The 18,946-nt window shown below is 39.9% G+C and overlaps 2 protein-coding genes across 5 annotated transcripts; one reads left to right on the top strand and one right to left on the bottom strand.

Annotated features, from left to right (window-relative positions):
* Positions 1-1,216: 1,216 nt before the first annotated feature.
* Positions 1,217-5,015, bottom strand: FBXO43 (F-box protein 43). The gene is made up of 4 exons (XM_036378856.1): positions 3,532-5,015; positions 2,556-2,658; positions 1,556-1,741; positions 1,217-1,465 (listed from the first exon to the last, which is right to left on the bottom strand). The coding sequence occupies exons 1-4, from the start codon at positions 5,013-5,015 to the stop codon at positions 1,217-1,219; spliced, it is 2,022 nt and encodes a 673-aa protein (XP_036234749.1).
* Positions 5,016-14,149: 9,134 nt separating this feature from the next.
* POLR2K (RNA polymerase II, I and III subunit K) lies at positions 14,150-17,976 on the top strand. Of its 4 annotated transcripts, none has more exons than XM_036379142.1 (4): positions 14,150-14,252; positions 16,553-16,616; positions 17,328-17,420; positions 17,821-17,976. In XM_036379142.1, exons 2-4 carry the CDS (start codon positions 16,556-16,558, stop codon positions 17,841-17,843), a joined length of 177 nt encoding a protein of 58 aa, XP_036235035.1. In that variant the 5' UTR covers positions 14,150-14,252; positions 16,553-16,555; the 3' UTR covers positions 17,844-17,976. The 4 variants fall into 4 exon arrangements, with proteins under 4 accessions (XP_036235035.1, XP_036235036.1, XP_036235034.1 ...); XM_036379143.2 differs by having other exon boundaries at positions 14,219-14,241; XM_036379141.1 differs by lacking the exon at positions 14,150-14,252 and adding an exon at positions 14,272-14,327.
* Positions 17,977-18,946: the final 970 nt, after the last annotated feature.

Below are 18,946 nucleotides of genomic sequence, written 5' to 3'. Positions count from 1 at the left end.
TCTGACTTTTAAAAATAGCTCAGTGTTAAGGGTTACCTACAAATACACATAGTCTTCAAAAAATATAACACAAAAGACAACATCAGAGGGAGAGTGAGGAATAAACACCAGCTGACAAGAGTTCTGCAAGATGCTTGTGACAAACTTTTTGAAAGGACAAGTGGGACAATATTATTGTAGAAATTAATTGATTTTATATCTTCATAGAAGTACTGTGTCCATTTCTGTCACCTGTATTTCAAGCTGTTTGTAATTGCTAGGATACAAACCAAAACCACACAAAAATTGTTGGAGGTCCAAGAGGCAGATTGAGTTAGTTTTCTAAAAGGGATCATATTTAGGTCAAGAGCAAGATACCTCAATTTCCTTTATTAGGAGATAAATAAATATCTGGAGATAAGAGTGATTTTCAGCTGTAGATGATCCTTTTGCTCAAGTAGAACTGTGAAGGTGACCTAGTATCTGGGAGCTGAAGTCAAGTCAGATTAAGCATAAAGCTAAATTCACAACAGCAAAGGTGATGCCACAGCATTTTCAGATACGTGAGTACATACAGTACTACCCAAAGTTTTCAAGACAAAAACTTTGTAAAACTCAGTACAACAGAATATTCACACAGCATCAGTTTAGTTTATAAATTGCTATTCTACTGAATTCCTTTACAGAGGCCAAGAGAACAATAGATTAATTATTGCAATAAAAATTCAGACAACTAATATGTAAGCTTTGACATTTTACCATCCATGTTAATAGAAGCATTTTTGCAAATGTACAGTGTCCTACTTTGAGACATTTTAAAAATATTTAATATAATTTAAAGTGAATAAATAAATCTGATTTCAAAGACTTTTTTAGAAATAATTTTCTTTAATTTGTCTTTAAGACAAGAATAACATTTTTAAACATCAATGAGGTCATGTAAGCTAAATATTAAAGACTACATTTAAGACACTTTATTTAAAAATTAAGATGTTAGTTTCTACCTACTACACAACAGGTAAAACAAAACATAAAATATTTTTAAATGTTCATTTTTTAAAAAACCAAATTCTACCATGTTAATTAAGATATATACATGAGAGGTTATCTTGGTAAGTCAACAAGAACAAATGGGATGATGCTTTCAAAATGCATACCTTTAGGAAGCATAGGAACAAGATCAGGGATTTAGGGGAAGGGGTAAAAGAATTAAATGTTAGTTACATGCTTTACAAATTTAGAGCCTTTTTAAATTTCTTTTGCTTTGGGCACTTCCTGGTGGAGCATCTTTTTTATTCTTCCTTTTTGCAGATAAACTATTACATTCTTTTGACCCATGGAATGCCTGCAGACATAAAATACAGAACTCAAACGCACATGCTTCTCTGCTACATAGTCCCCGTTTCTTTACCAATTGATATTTAGCAGGATATTGACATCTTGGACAGGGTTTTAGAGCTTCATCAGTGAACAGAGTTTTAGCAACCTGTAGCAAGAGGAGATAGAAAACAGCTATTTATTCTAGTAAATGAAAATGTTCTAAAAACTGAAAATAAAGCATTTCTTAGATACCTACTTTCATGTATTCTTCCTGCCTACTAGCTGAGTGGGGAACAGAACTGCATCTCCTAGGTGTAAGTTCAGTGTGTGAAGGTGGTGTCTGTAAAACAGGAGTTCTGGCTTGAGCTTGAACAGGCCTTAGAGCAGATCTATTGAGAATATTAAGTCTTGTAGCAGCATCTTCAGCCTTCAATAAATATTCCTGTTAGTTTACAATTATTTAGAAAAAAAAAAGGGAGACAATTAGGATTTTATTTCATTTAGGATTTGCAGCTAGATTTTACTTGTTTGGGTTTTTTTCCCTCTGCAACAACACATAAGAAGATAAAATTATGTGTAATATATGTATATCTCACAAGTATTTACCATTAAATGTTTATATTTAGCAAGGGATCGAGAGAGATCAACAAAAACTAAGTCACATGAGGAGGGTAAAAACCCTTTTAGCGCACTCTACTGGTGCTCATGTTTGTGAATAAGGGCATCTCAAAAGCAAATGTGCATGTATCATGTGGAAGATATGAAAAAATATACTGCTATTAATATGCTTATTTCTCAGATGCCCCTTAAAAACCTTCTACATATCCTTCTGATGTTCACAAATACACCATGACACTGTGACACAATCAGTCCTGAAAATTATCAGGAGGTAGTGTAGAGCAGGTCCTACAGCAATGCAGACTAGAGTGAAATGGACAATGGGGAACAGCATGGCACAATGGCACAAGTAGAGTTTAAAATCTAAAGCTAGAATTAGTCAAGGAAGAGATCCTACAGGATTCTCAAGAAAGGGCAGGAGGAGTAAATAAGAGTCTTACATGGTTGAAAGAGCAGTACTCAAACTGCAGACAGCTGAAAAGCAGTAAGAGCCATTACATTCTCCTGTTAGAATCCATCACCTGCTCATTTTGGAACTGTCTCGTCAGTTACTTTTCTGCAGCTATACAAGATGTTTCATCTTTCCTTCTATCTTCTTTCATACTTAGAAAAAAAATCACGTTTGAGAACTCTCTTACCCGAGCTGCTTCTTTCAGCTGTTTTGTGTACAGCTTTCTCCTCTTATCTGCATTTCTGTCTTGTACAATGATTTCACGCCAGCTTTTGCTTACTTTCCAAATGCTGGAACAAATAAAAAATCAATCCACTTTCAATTTTTTTCAGGTAGTGCAGAAGTCATAATAGCAAGACTAAGACTACCTAGTAAAGATTTTTGCATGGTTTCATAAACTCTTGGTCATTTTACAGACTGCTGCTATACACTAGTTCTTTATTTTGTTATGAAACACAGATCTCATACTTTACATCTTGTGTTATCACTGTATAACACAAGAGTCTAAAGAACAACAGCAACATTAATAGTACAGCATCCATGACTTAGAAAATAAATTAATTTCTTCCTCCATATGAGCCACTTACCAAAATTGTTTCTAGTCACACTTGTGTTTAGAGTTCTGAAAACATCTGTGCCCTTAGACTTCCATCTATTCACCAATTCCCTTTGTTACAATAAAGGGATCAAGAACATTGTGTGAAATGTAACAGTTGCTATTGATTAGAAATTAATCAAGAAGATTACTCATGAATCAAAATTCTTTGAGCATCTTTGTGCTTAGAAATAACTGAGGAAATAAAATACACAAGAAAAATTCTAGAAAATGTGTTTTGAGTGCTATGCACTATTGGGAACTTGTAATGAGGCTAAATTACTTTCTAGGTTTAAAGGAATTTTTATATATTTTAAAATTTACAAGTATTGTGATTTAGTTTTGAGTTTATTAATTTTTCATGGTTCTTCAGCTTTTTAATGCCCCTATTTATTTTTTAGATCTACACAGAAAGACCTACTTAATTAACAGTGAGAAAATGTCTCTTTTTTCGGAAAAAAACAAATTTTGTTGACAACAACACCCAGTATTCCAGAAGTTATTCTCATTCATTTGCAGAAGCACCCCTTTTTCCTTTTTTTTGTGTGTGTGAAGCAACAGTACTTACCTACATAGACTTTCCACTGTCAAAGCGTCTAAAACAATAGCAAGAACATGTTTTAAATTTCTATCTTTCAATTCTGTTAAAATATCTAATTTTTCAAGGCCCATTTTCTTGCCAATAAGTCCAGGAAGAACATGATCTAATGCAAATATTTCTGTTCCATCAATATTCTCTGAGATTTGCTTTTGGTGCAATCCTTGTCTTTGCAAGCAAATTTCATGAACTATTTTCAGAGCTGGAGTTCTTGAGAAATCCCCATGACTAACAACCAGGTCTCCACTAGGCTGTTCTTTTAGAACTAACTCATGATCTTCACTGACAAAGTCTCTTTCTTTTGTTAACACATGCATTGAAGTAGGACTGCCATGATTATCTTCTGTCTCTGACTGGGAGCCTAGTTCCCGAAGAGTGGATAACCTTCTGACTCGCTCAAGTTTTCTTGTCTTTCTTTTACTGTCTAAAGTTCTGGAATCTTCTCTGTGCTTTTGGAAGAGCTCTTGGAAAGATCCCTCATAATCAGACAATGAATCTCCTGATTTGTCCAAAGGAAGTGAATTATATCCACTATCTTCAGGCGTTGAAAGATCTGGGTAATTTGCTACCTTAACAGGGGGAGAGTTTATATCACACAGTCCAAAGTTCAAGTTCTCTACTGGACTGGTGATAGAAGTCAGGTATTTGCCCTCACTGGCCTCAGGTAGGCTACTCCTACTGTAAGTAGGAGTCCTAAGCACCCCATCTCTAACACTCATAAGAACATTTTCATTGAATTCATTAGTGTTACTAGCAGTGACATCCTTCCACTGAATTGGAGACAAACCTTCTGTTTCTAACAATAAAGGATCCTTACACTGGGACTCCTCTAGTGTAGAAGTCCTTTGTTGTGAAAAGGAAAGCCTCCTTTTTGGAGAATTAGGATTAGAATTCTCAGGTTCTGAAGTGCTAGTTGTCAGAGTTTTGTAATCTTTATCTTTTGGAGAATATGCAGCAGTTTGTGAAAGCTTTTCTTCAGAGCTCAAAACACAAGAGAATATTTTTTTCCTGATGCTTCCTGAAGAACTAAGTTGTCTTTCACAGCATCCTACAGTTGTGCCAGCTTTGACAGTATTGGGTAAAAGCAGCCTTCTGCGTAGTGAGGAGCCTTTTCTACCTGATTTAGGAGTTTCAAAAAAATCTGCACTTCTATTTGTTTCTATTTCTTCTGATAATGAGATAGAATTAAATTCTTTTTCAATCGATGGTGACCTGGGAAAGAAGGCACTTGGATGGACGTGCTCAGAATGCTCCTGTAGCAATAATACACTTGTTACACTGGGTGCTTCTTCGCAGTCTGCCTCAGGATCTTCTCCTGACTCATTGCATCTGCTGTCCAGAAATGCTGAAGTGCAACACGTGTCTCTAAAATTTGAGTATTTAAAGCTGCTCCTGGGAGGTGTTAATCTATTTCTTTTAAGAGTACTGAACCTCACTAGATGACTGTCTGACATCTTCTGCTTGACACTTTGACTTTGTAAATAAAGATACCACTGTTGTTTCTGAAACAAACAATAAAAGCAGTCACCAAAACCCTCTCAGATTAGAGAGAAAGCATTTTGCAAGTCTATCAGATAATAGTCATAATAAAAGTGTTGTCATTAGTCTCAGTAGAAACAGTCCTTATACATAAACACAAAAATAGATGGTTAGAATTAAGTGATTAAAATGCACATTGTATTGTGAGGCAAATAAAACATATATCCAGTTAGCTAACTGACCTGACATTCCTCAACTATGGAAAAGCACTTCAAATAAGCTACACAGCAATTAGAGGCTCATTGGTGCTGAAATTGGCAACAAAACTCCCCAGCATTCCAGTAGAGCCAAGATTTTTATTAGCACTGTTACTGGTTCATCCAGCAACTAATAGTTCAGTACTCAAAAATGAGCAGAAGCTCTGGTAATAGATGAGTTTAGACAAAAGACATTTTCTCCTTAAGTAAAATAAGAGGATTAATCATGAAGTTACAAGTCTAGAAGTCTCCCTATTATTTAGATCCCTAGAGTCCCCAGAGGGAATGAAATTGACCTCTAGTTACAAAGTGAAAAGTGCTGTTTTATCTGCTTTAACACTTAAGTGTTATTTTGTAAAGAAGCTCTCTGCTTTTGGTCATCTCTGCAGGTAAACTGAGTGTTCTGAAGGCTTACATTTTAAAGAAAATGACTACTCACCAGGTACATAGAATTTAAGAGCTACTATATATTTTTCTAGAAAGGTTAGACGTGGCTAATGCACACACTTAAATAAAAGGTGTGGAAACAGGCTTACTTTTGCCACTCACACACTGCAGAGTTTCTCCACCCTAACTGTAGAGGCATTGGGTCACTGCTTTCTATGCACAGTAACTGTACAAAAGATGTTGTGACTAATGCAGTGAGAGGGCTGTTCTCACAGACACCAAAGTCATTCCCATCAGGGTTGCAAGACTCAAGAGTTTGAATCAGCACCTTTTACTGTAGTATGTTGCCTCTAGAACTGGCTTCTAGAACTAAAAGGAACAAAAAGCCTAGAATTAGCAACTGAACTTTCAAAACAGAAGTAGCAGTCTTTAAAGGTGGCTTCAACCCCAACTGCTAAGCCATTGCTAATATCCCAACAGTCCTTTCTTAATCTAGCCCTAAGCCAATAATACTAGCAATGGGAACTCAAACTGCTCGAGAGAAGGGAGGCAGAACTATTCTTTGATGATCTTGGATCATTAATCAGCATTTTTCGACCCATATGGAAAGCACTTTTTAAGATAATTGCAATATTAAAAAAAAAGCTTTGTTTTGTTTTCTACTGTAAGAAGATAGCAACAAGAGAAGTTCAAAAGGAAAAGGATGTTAAACAGCAGAATGACACCTTGGTGTTAAGATATACACAATCTTGCTAATATCAGTATGAAATCAAATAGACTTAAACGAACAAAATCCACATACCTAACTGAGAAAAACTCTTCTATCAAAGACAGGTATGTGAAAATAATTCCAAGACAACAACAAACTGAAATCTGACATGATTGACATCTATAAGACATCTATATCTATTGACATCTATATGATCTGACATCTATAAGTACCTTTCTTTCCCGTTTGTTTTCTGTCTCTGCTTTTTTTGTTCCCTGTTTTACACAATGAAACAAGTGACAGCACAAATAGGAAACACAAGGGCAAAGCTCTTAGTGTTTAGTGAATTAGAGATTACTTCTTTGCTGCTGCAGGACCAACTCCAAATAGCATTTAATGTTTCATCTGCATCACTTCTCCATGTTTTAGTAGACCTGTAAGTACTGGTGTCCCCCAGTGGTTGATCCTGGGCCCACTACAGTTCAGCTCATCATCTGTGACTTGGATGAAAGGGGCAGACACCTCCCGCAGCAAGTTCACTGATGGCACAAAGCTGGGAGGAGCAGCCAATACCCCACAGAGCTGTGCAGCCCTTCAGAAGGACCTGGGCAGGCTGGAGATGGGCAGAGAACCATCTGAAACCCAACAAAGGCAAATGCAGATCCTGCACCTGGTGAGGAACCCAGGGACCACCAGTACAGGATGGGGGCTGACCTGCTGGGAACAGCTCTGCAGAGAAGGTCCTGGTGGACAACAAAATGTCCATGAGCCAGCAGGGTGACCAAGAAGGCCAATGGTACCCTGTGGTGCATGAGGAAAAGCATTGCCAGCTGGTTAAGGGAGGTGATCCTGACCCTCTGCTCAGCCCTGTTGAGGCCTCACCTGGAGTGCTATGTCCAGTTCAGAGTTTTCCAGTTCAAGAAGGACAAAGAAATACTGGAGAGAGTCCAGTAGAACTATGGAGATAATTAGGGGACTGGAACACCTGAGTTATGTGGAAAGGCTGTGGAATCTGGGCCTGTATAGCCTGGAGAAGGGACCTTATCAATGTCTAGCAGTATCTGAAGGGAGGGTATCAAAAGGATGCAGCCAGGCTCCTCCTGGTGGTACCTGGTGATAGGACAAGAGGCAGTGGTAAAAACTGCTGCATAGAAAGTTCCACCTAAACATGAGAAAAAAATTTCTTTACTGTGAGGATGACAAAACAGTGGAAGAGGCCACCCAGAGAGCTCATGGGGTCTCTTCCTCTGGAGATACTCAAAAGTCATTTGAACACAATTCTGAGTAATATGCTCTGAGGACCCTGCTCAAGCAGGAAAGTTGGACTAGGTGATCCTTCCCTATGGTCCTTTCCAATCTTACACATTCTGTGATTCCATGGTTTTAGGAAATGGGCTGAAAAGGCTTTGTCATGAACCAGAAAAGAACTTTTTCCTATATTTTTAAAGGTATGGAACCTCTGTGCAGTACACTGCTATACTTCAGTTGATTATTCATGCTATCAGCAAAGGACCACATGAGCATAGCTCTTCTTTTTGTAAGAAGACAAAGACCTATAAAAAATCTGTCATAACAAGAGGGCATTATCTTCATTTTTATGCTGAATTTTGGAAAACTACAGTTAGTTAGCAAATGTTGCCAGTAGATATTATTGCCAAAAATGTTGATAGAAATTTAAACTGAATGCTAGAGACAGCTGTTCAAAATCTCAATCCCACCAAAAAAAAACCAACCCAGTCACACATCCACACTTACCTTTCAAAATATTAGTATTTCCCTTAAATACAGTCAAACTAACCACACATTTAACAAAAGCCCAAAGGCTCCCAGGCTTAGAAAATTAATTTTCAGGCAGGACGCTGAAGAAGCAACAACAGGAAAACCTCATGCTTGCAGGTTCACTCTCAGGCATTCTATGGGAGAACTGAGAACAGAAAAAAAAATTAAAACATTACAGTACAAAAGAAGAAAACTTGTGTTTCAAGTAACACAAAAATCACAGCAAAACAAGATTTTGCAGCTATAAGGGAGGTCAGAATAGCAGAGTTAAAGAAATTTGGGTAACTCTAGTAGAAGCCGAATATAATGCTGTACAGCGGCCAGCGTCCGGCAGGGGGAGCTCGTGAGCGCACGACATTGATTCGGATCTGTTAGAAAACATTACAGGAGAAAATAAATAAAATTGCCAATTGACAAAAAAAAAAAGTGAAGAATAGCCGTCCATTAAGCTTCATTTCACCTCTTTTCTATACCTCTCAATTCATTAATACATTTTTATACTTATGTTTACTTCTTTACCCCCTACTTCACAATTCTGAGACCTCACATTGAGTACTGCCTTCAGCCCGGAGGCCCCCAAAAATAAGGAGGACATGGACATGTTGGAGTGAGTCCAGAAGTGGAGCATGAAAAAAATCAGAGGGCTGAAGCACCTCTGCTCTGAAGAGTCTGAGACAGTGAGGGCTGCTCAGCCTGGAGAAGAGAAGCCTTCAAGGAAAAATAATTGTAGCCTTTCAGTACCCCACGGGTACCCATCAAGAAAGCCAGAGACTTTTTACAAGCACATTTGGTGATAAAACAAGGCAGTAAGGACTTTAAACTGAAAGAAGGAAAGCTAGGCTAGATGTTAGGAAGAAATTCTTCACTATGAGGGCAATGAGACACTGGAACAGTGTCTCAACAGGTTGCCCAAAGAAGTTACTCCATCACTAGCAGTGCTGAAGGTCATGCTGGATGTAGCTCAGAACAACCTGATCTAGTAGAAGGTGGCCTTGCCCATGGAAGGGGCTCAGAACTGGATGACCTTTAACATCCCTTACAACCTGAACCATTCTGGGATTTACACAAACCCCAGTATACACCTCAAGCTTGCATATGATTTTTTTCCAAAATGTAGTACCTGTACAAGTTAAGCTTTAATTTAACATGAGGTCTCATTTTACAAATACAAAAGGAAAAGCCTTTCAGAGGTGCTGAACATTTCCCATAATAGAGCAAGATTCTATTTCTATTCATAAGAGATACATAACAAAAGCTCTTATAACACTACCTTTTATAAACACTTTTTTATTATGAGAATTTCATCTACTAAATTTGAGCCATAACACCACACCTTTTTCATTTGGGGATCTTTAACTAGTTCCTGAAAGTTTTATTAGCTTTGTGTTAGATGTCATCAAACAGATGTGCCTGGAAGGAAAGACTGGTCACACCACTAGGCAGTTACAGAGGAAGTAACAAAATCCATATGTACTAAGGACAGATTTGTGTGCGTTTCTCATATCTATTATTAATTTTTCCATTCTCAAATCAATTTACAAATCAACTGCAAATTTTCTGGGAGTTTACTGGACAAAATAATTCATATTCAGAGACCCAAACTAAATTTAGGGCAGGATTCACAGATTTGGACAAGGAATAATTTCTAACAAGTTTAGTCTTCCCAAGCACCCTAAAGAGATGAAAATGTTGGTTACTACAAGGTAATATAAATGGTATCTCCAATGTAGACATAAATTCTAGGATGGAGTCACACCTGTTCCTAGCAACTTATATTCCTCAGTAATACACACAGAACACTTATGCATTAAACAAGACATTTTTTGCCTTTTTTTAAAAACCACTGTGGTGACACTGCTAACAAAATAGACAAAGCCTTGGTGATACAGAAGTATTTTTGCTGTTATTTAAATAGATATGGTATCTGCAGTAAAACAGACTCTGCTCTTTGGCCCCAAAGTCACTGATACCTTCCTAGTAATAATACTGAAGATGACACAGCCAAATCCTGTCTGCATGATGTGGGTCACTTACCCTAATTTGTGAAGCAAATCAAGATCTTCCAATGCAAAAGCGGTGTATTCAAAGTATTGCTTACCCCTAGTGATAACCTGAAGTGAGAAAGGATGTGGAGAGAAAAGAGAGAGGTGCAAGAGAAACATTACCCAGCTGAGAGCTTTCACTCCACAAATATATGTGTTAAGTGCAATGCCTAATTACCCAGCGATGGCGATAATTGAGACGCAGCTGAGGACCAGCACCCGAGGGTCTCTCAGTCCCCTGGGTTGCCGGACACGAGCAAAGCAACCGCTTCGCTTTCTCGTCGGGCAAACCGGTGGGCACAGGAGCGGAGCCTGGAGGCCGCCCTCCCACCGGGAGCAGCTGAGGCGGCGGCGGGGCACCCCGAGCAGGGCTGAAAGCGAGGAGCAGGAGTGAAGGCGGGCTGGAGGAACTTCAGCAGCTCTCGCCGCCCGGCCCGGGGCTCGTTGCCCTTGGCGAGGAGCCGCTTCGCTCTCCCCACCCACACCGGCCCCTCGCGTGCCGCCGCCGCTTTCCCTCGCTCGGCTTTGAACTACCCGCCCTGACCAACCGCTGCCTCCCCGCCCCCTCCGCGCTGGCCCGGCCGGGAGCCTGAGGAGACCGGGAGTGCCCAGACCGCCCCGCGGGGACGTGAGGGAACAGCGGCGAAGCTTGCCCCGCTCTTCACGCTTTATACTTCAGCCCCGCGGCCCCTGCCGCACCCAGCCCACTGTTAAAGCGTCCCCGAATCGCTCCTGCCCCTGCTCTGCTCTCCAGAGGAGCGCAGCGAGGGTGAGGTTTTCCCGCCTCTGCCAGAGCCCACTCCCGCTCCCTACGGTGGAGGGGAATGGGGGGCGGAGGCGCAGGGGCGCCGGCGCTAAGGGGTGCCTCAGGGGTGCCTGAGGCATTCACAGCTAATAATCCTTATCGGCATCACAGCCTTTGGGTTATAAGGGCGCTAGTTAATTTGAGTTAATTAGCACCTTTTTACCCGACAGCCTAGGACTAAACAGTCACAGACAGTTTGTCAAGTACATCACTTTCAAAGCAGTCGGGAGGAGGATCCCGACTCCAGCACCGCGTAGGTTCTCCTCAAATCTCCCCATATACTTTTTGCCAGAGATTCCAGGAAGGACCATTCTCCCTGGCTACGGGGAGAGCACATTTTCCACACCTTGTCCTGTCGTGAACGGCCTACGGGCTACTCCCGTTTAATTTGTTAAAAATCTTGTAGTAATTCAGAAACTGGCGGCTGAGTTTTGCTGTGGTTTTAGTTTTTCTGTATACTAAAATAAAGCCAAACAAAAATCCCGACCCAAACACAAAACTGCCAAAACTACGACCACATGGATGGCTGTTTTTCCTGGGCTCGGTAAGGATAACGTGAGGCTTCACACCGGCGGGATGGGGAATGTCAGACCTAAAACCGACTCTAAAAGCAACACCTACATTTTAATAAGCAAACTCCCGGTTTAAGTAACGTAAGCCCTGTTCGTAGGATCTGGCAATTTCTCAGCCTTCCCCTTTGGCAACTCCGCTCCTCCTGGTGTGAGGCTGCCTGAGAGGGCCCCGAGGAAATAAGGGGTTAAAAGTTCCCTACCCAGAGCCGATGGAAACCGACATTTTTAGGGAAAGAATATCGGTTTATTTGACTACAAGGTAACAGTTATGTCTAAAAAAGGAAAGGCTCTTGGAGTATCTCCCCCTTCCTTTTTAAAAGGAGAAAACATTAAAAACTTTCTTTAGGGTAGTAGAACTTTTCTGAAAGTGCTTTCTGTAGTACCGTCTGTTTCGCAGGAACTGAAAAAAATTGTTTTTCAAATAGCTGTACTTTTTAAATAAAATACCTTCTCAGTAAACCTGGAAGCTTACTAGTGGGACAGCCGCTGCGAGCTCTGTCTCCATCACTCAAACCTGGATGGATTTATGCGAGCTGGATCAAAAATATCCAAGAAATTTAACAAGTCGTAATTGCGACATTTTATGCAATACACAGAAGTCACACTACAAAGTGTGTTTTAACAAAAAGAAACAAAAAACGAACAAAACAAAAACAACAACAACAAAACCCAACCAAAACCTGAGAACGCTACTTCTAACAAGTGAAATGAGGTGAGACATTCTGCAACACTCTCACTGCGCTCGGTTACGGCTGCATTTCTTTCCCCTGTCTAAAGCACCTGTACCCCTGTGCCTTCCCCATCTCGACACACAAGCCTTTCCTCTCATTTGCCTACCCATTCCCTAAGAATTAGTTCACTTTACAGTACAGTGGGAGTCTCTCACACAGTCTCAACACTCTCTGCTACTCTAAATCCGAAGGAGCATCTTTAGGGCTAGAATTTACCAGCAGATGGGAATGGGACTTACCAAAGCTCTCCTCTCGTACGTAAGGGGCGGATTTTATCGGAAACGCCTGAAGTAACCGAAGCTTTAAGGTCTGGTAAAGCATCCCATTTTTCCAAGTGAATGTTGAAAGGATGCCGATAATCAAACAATTACATTATTTCTTTATTAATAATGGAAACATTATTTTCAGAGGATTAACTAAATTCTTCATGGAGATATATTTATTAAGTCCTTTTAAATTTGTCAGCTGACAAACGCGTTTTTAAAATACTAACGAGCCTAGAGAAATAATACCGGGGGGAAGGGGGGGTTCTTTTGTGCTATTTGCCTTTTTAGGACTTGTTAATTTCTTACCATGCGTTTACCAAAAAAAGATAGAGATTAGGCTGTTTTTCTCTTCTGTTTAAACCTCTTGGTACCCACCCATACCAGCGGCTCCGTAGCAGAGGAGTGGATGCAAGTAATGACCTATAACAATACCTCTGCCTTTTACAAACCATTTTTCTTGCCCGTGCTTCATTCTGACATTCCAAAAGTTACGTGTAGCTTTATTCTTAAAGAGCAGTGTGAAGAAGCAAGTCTGAAGCCATTACTGATTTCATCACGTCTAATTTAAACACAGAATTAGGAAAACTACAACTATTTATTATTACCTGAGTCCATTTTAGGGAAGATACAAGTCCTATATGAAGGTGATTTGCTGGTAGGAGAACATCAATGAATTACAACTATTAAAACCTCATCCGTACTAAATTGGATGCTTAGGAAACAATTTTTATTCAATATTGAGAAACAGAAAGAGATCTTTCCTTAAACTAGAGAACCATAGAACGATCTAGTAGTTTAAATTGGCATGTTCACAAAACATAGTATTCCTTAAACATGGGGGGAGGGAGGAAAGAAATACAGCAAAGATACCTAATTATACAAACTGTCAGTAGAAGACTCAAAATTCCTACCACAAGCGAGGTGGAGCCAGTGACAAAGAGCAAGAGAGGTCGTTTCAAATCTTGCCCGCACTGTTTTAGTTCAGTACATCGGGAAATACAGACATATGAACTTCTTTCATAACAGAACCTTACACTTAAAATGTGCAATATATATGTTTGTAGTGTGTAAGTCTGGCTTCATGCGGGTACATACGATACCGATCACGGCATCAAAATATCAAGATGCCGGGTTTATCCACGAAATTTTTGTTAAAATGCTTCTGAAAACAGAGGGGACCTTGAGGTAGAACACCTCGGTGGTTTAAAACTCCGCAGCCGTATGACCAGATCTGGCGCGGGGCATTGTCTATCCCGAATATGTTGGGTACAGCTAAATAAAAGAATGAAAACACCAGGTACCTTGGGGCTCATTTTACCTAACCATGCAGCTGCCTACTTTCTTCATTGACAACTGACGCTGCTATTCGTATGGAAGCTTGTGTCTTAAAATAATCTGTAATCTGTGTGCCTTTTTTTTTCTCCTTTTTTTCCCTCAGGTGGGTAACACCCAGAACGGAATATTCGTTACTGCCTCAGCCTCATTGCCACTGACGGCGCGGAGCCGGAGCTGGCGGCGGGGCGCAGCACGCCCCGCCCCGCGGGCGCCGGGCGCGCGTCATCAGCGTGCGCCGGGGAGGCGGCGAGGCCGGCGGAGCAGCGGGAACCCGCGGGCGGCTCCTCCGGGTGTTCCCTTCGCTGCTGGGCGGTGCTGGTGCGGCCGTGGTGGGCAGGGAAAGGCCGGGACAGGCCGGGACCAGGCTCGTGGGCTTCGCTTCTGCGTGCCAGACCCGCGGGACGGTGCGGGAGGTCGGAATTGGGCCGGGATGGGGGGCCTGCGGCCCGTGGGCTGAGAGGGCTATCTGCCCTTCTTCTTCATGGGCTCTGCGGGACGTGAAGGAGCGGGTTGGCCTCTTTTACGGGTGCATAAAAGATGCTCGGAGAGAGGACCTCATTGATATGTAAAAATATCTGAAGCAAGGGGTGCCAAGAAGACGAAGCCAGACTCCTTTTGGTGGTGCCAACACTAGGACAAATAGGCAGCAGGCAGAAACTGAAGCACAGGAAGTTCCACCTGAATAGGAGGAAGACCTTCTTTACAGTGCGGGTGACTGCGCACTGAACAGGTTGTTCAGAGAGGTTGCAGAGTCCCCCTCACTGGAGGTACTCAGAAACCATCTGGGTGCACTCCTGTGCCATGTGCTCTAGAACGGTCCTGCTTAAGTGGGGAGGTTGGATCAGATGACCCTGTAGTCCCTTCCAGCCTTTCCCATTCTGTGATTTGAAGTGCTCTTGCACATGGTACCCCCACGTCTCTGCAATGGATCCACCCCAGCACATGTTGGTGCATCACTGGGCCTGTTGGCTCTGCCAGCTTGGTGGCACTTAGGGCTGCAGGGTGTATGAAGGCCAGCTAAACTATGCAAAACACAGAACTGTAATTCACTGCTGCCCTTAGCAGCAGTGTAATTTTGCTGCACAAGCAGCACTAACCCAGGTTATTTAGCTACAATGTTGATCCACCTTAGTTCAGCTCTGTGTTTTAGAAGAGTCTGCTGTTTTCCAGTGGTAATGGGTGGCTGCACATATCTTACTGCAACGTGCTGACACAAAAAACTGTAGCACATGTGAGTTAAGATACCACTATGATTATGGTGTAGCATACTTGAAAGCTGTAGAGTTTAATGGATTCTTTCCAGTTCTCCTAAATGGAGTGACATAGTGGGAGTTTTAAAAAGATGGTTTTTCAAGTGTTGATCAGACTCCTAAAGTATGAAATGTCTTTGCCCTGTTTTCAGTATCATAGTTTTCCCAGCTGAATTTATGCTGAAACAAACTCTGAAGCTGAGGAAAATAATATTTGCTGTAAGCAAAAGCATCAGAGAGCTGTTCTCGTTAGGAAGCATCAAGAAGGCTATTTACTGGTATAAGGGTTAGGAATTCTTGTTTTCTGTGTCAGAACAGCAATACAGAAAACAGCAGCCTCAAAAAACTTAATAGGAAATATTCGTGTTCTTGTCTAGACTTAAATTTGGTGGGGAAAAAGTGTTTATCTATGTACAGTAACCACCTTAAAATTCATGGTTGTAAGGACATTTACATGTTAGGATAGGATTACTTAAAGATTGGTAGAGTGTTTGTGGAGTATATGTAACTATTTAGTCTGATGCCATGAAGAAATACTTGTCTTTAAATTAAAGTCTGAACAATCAAAACGATTACAGGACATTAAGAGGTGTTTGGAGAATAGCATTGAGTTATTACTCTTGATTTGGTAGGATTTGAAGGGTTGAATTTCATGTATGGCCACTCATTGTTTGGGGGTTTTTTTTGTTGTTGTTTTTTTTGTTTGTTTTAGTTTTGGGTTTTTGTTTGTTTGTTTGGGTTTTTTGGTTTTGGTTTTGTTTTTGTGGGGGTTTTTTGTTTTGTTTTGCTTTGCTTTTTATTTTCCTCTACTCTTCTACCCACAGTCTGTTCCCAGTATTTCTAATACCTTAGAACAACAAATAGTGTATCAGGTTAGCTAGTGTGTCAGAGGAGGAGGAAAGATGACAAGGCTTACCTTCTTTGTTAGCACCATTGTTACAAGAGTGGCATATAAGAAATTATTGAACTTTATATTTCCAGCAAGGAAATTCTTAACTTTGGCAGGAAGGAGGAAAAAAAAATATTACTCACTAGTCTTTAATGTTTAAAATACTGTTTAATAGAAAATACAGTGTTGTCCTCATCCTTAGAGGTTTTCTATACCAGAGTGGTAAAGCTCTGTGGAACCTGATGTTACTTTGCTTTTAAGAAGTCGAACTAAATGACTTTCTGAAGTCTCTTTCAACCTGAATTAACCCATGCCCTGTGCATCAAATATAAATGGAATTTGTTTGTATTTACTTTTAAGGAAGTGATTTCATATTCTCTTACCTTCAGCTTGAGATATTAAAGTGATTGTGTATGCCTTGGAAACAAAAAACAGACCAAAAAAACCCCACACCCAAGCTAATGTGCATGTTGTGTATTTTCTGTTTTAGAACATGGATTCACAGAAGGATGTTCAGCCTCCAAAGCAGCAGCCAATGATTTACATTTGTGGAGGTAAAGAAAAGACATTACTGATTTTTTTATTACTTGTTACTGGAGATTTGGTGTTTAATAATGAATGGTGCTTAGTCATTATACGGAAGGGTACGTAGATAGAAGTAGTTGCAGTGTATGTCCTGATGATGTTTAAAGCTTTATGCATTGATGGTGACACACATATGGGGTACATACACAGTGTTGTGGAGATAATTCCCTAGAGCTTGTGTTGCTGTGTGGAGCTCCTCGATCTCTGTATGTTTTATTGACAGTGCTGTAAGGGCACTCAGGTATTCCTGAAGTACAGTAGTCAAATTCTCTCTTACCTATAGATAAATCAACAACTTAAAAATTAGTGATTTTCAGGAATCCCTGGAATATTTTGTCTTTTAAGGCAATAGACTTTGGACTTTGGAGGGATGAACTGAAATTTTCATTAGTAGACTATCTAGTATCAAGTGTGGAATGTGTTCTATGCAAGAATATTTGGGTGATTTTAGCAAGATTCTCTTTTATCTTAATGTAAATGAAGCTTGCTTTTTATTTTCTCTTTTTCTTTTTTTCATGGTATCTTGTTACCATTGAGCTCTTGATATAGATTAATTACACTTGCTATGTTTGTTTGCCACAAGTAGGAATTTGACTATCACACCTTTTCAAAGTTATCTGTGCATTAACAGTGCTGTTCTTCTTTGCCCCCATTTCCTTTTTCTTCCTCCATAACATCAGAATGTCATACAGAAAATGAAATAAAGGCAAGAGATCCTATCAGGTGCAGAGAATGTGGCTACAGAATAATGTACAAGAAAAGGACAAAAAGATGTATCCTTTTACAAGTGCATTTGAATGCCTTTGGAAAGCTGTGGATGGAGACAAGAGGAAACAGAACAGAAGATTCAAAAAATCACATAGCAATTCTTCAGGGCCAAAAATCAATTCAGTACAGCAAGCTACTATAGCACAATTTCTGCAGTGTTATTTGGCACCTGGATTTCTTTTCTGGCACTTTCTCTTCTTTTTCCCCATTTTGTTTATATATTAAGTTACTATAATCTGCTGGGTAACATACTGTGAATTGTTGATATTATTCAGCATCTTACTAAAAATGACTTTTGAAATACTTTATGTAGAAAGTTGTGATTAGATTTAGACAGTCTCTTTTCCTCTCCCCCATCTTTTTTTCAACCAGAACATATTTTTTTCTTTAACTGCATTATTCCAGTGGTCGTTTTTGATGCTCGATGATGTCTGCTGAAGATAGTGACTTCATGATGCAATCTTTCTGATAACTTTGTTCTGTAAAACTGTTTGTGTGTAAATGCACGCTCTTATTTGTGTTTTAAGAGATTGAAATATTAAAGTTCATTGTAAAACTAAATTTTGTCTATATTGTCTTCCATCAGTAGATTTCTAAAGCTGTTGTTTAAATTGTAGTCAAAGTATACAGTGTTTTTTAAATTCAGTGATAATTGTATTCTTTTTGAGTTATCTTTGTTTTCATTACTCTCATCTAAACTTTATTTGCATTTTAACTTTGCTAAATGTTCTTTGGACTCCGGTGAACTGCATAAAATAACTGTGGTTTGAATAAATTCTACTGAAAATGAATAGAAGGCTAGATTTGAAACAGATCTGGATTTCAAAAAAGAAAATCTTAAAGGACATCAGAGCACCCAATTCTAGCACCCAGTTGTGGACATGTCAAAAGTATGGATGTCTGAAAGTATGAAAAAATCATTTCTCCTGAAAGAAGAGGGAAAGGGAGGCAAGTTAAACATTAAGAAGCAATGCGGAAATAGAAATTTCTTAAGTGTTTGACTTGTTTGTATTCAAGGAAAGAATTAGATCTGTGTTACAAAGATTTTTTGGATAGCACCCCAAAAAAGTGGGATCTTGTTTTGCTTTTCAGGTGACTTTTCAGGGGTCTGTAATTTAAAGTGGTGGGTTTGTGATGATGAGCCAAAACTTTTTGCATCTGTTTGTAATGTGTGTTACATAATACTACTGAAGGGTACTACAGCATACTGCTGGATTGTGTGTGTCTGATCTCCGTTTTGATGGTGCTAACGGTGCTGAGATAACTTGCTTATCTCATCACTGTAATAATATCTTTTTTAAGGTCTGCATGACTGTGTGATGACTTGTAAATGAACGGCAGTGGCTTGGTATAGGGGATAAAAAGAGCATTCTGAGATGCTGTTTTGGAGCTGTTTGGTTAAGATTTTCTTAGGTACCTGATCTATGCTACAAAGACTAGATTTTTTTTTTCCTGGTAACCAGATACACTCGGGTATAAATGATAACCTTTTTTACTACACAATTGCCAGCAGTTCACCAGCCTGGCCTGC

The sequence above is a fragment of the Molothrus ater genome, chromosome 1 (assembly GCF_012460135.2).
Source record: "Molothrus ater isolate BHLD 08-10-18 breed brown headed cowbird chromosome 1, BPBGC_Mater_1.1, whole genome shotgun sequence".
Lineage (NCBI taxonomy): Eukaryota > Metazoa > Chordata > Aves > Passeriformes > Icteridae > Molothrus > Molothrus ater.
This window is presented reverse-complemented; position numbering and strand designations above follow the sequence as displayed.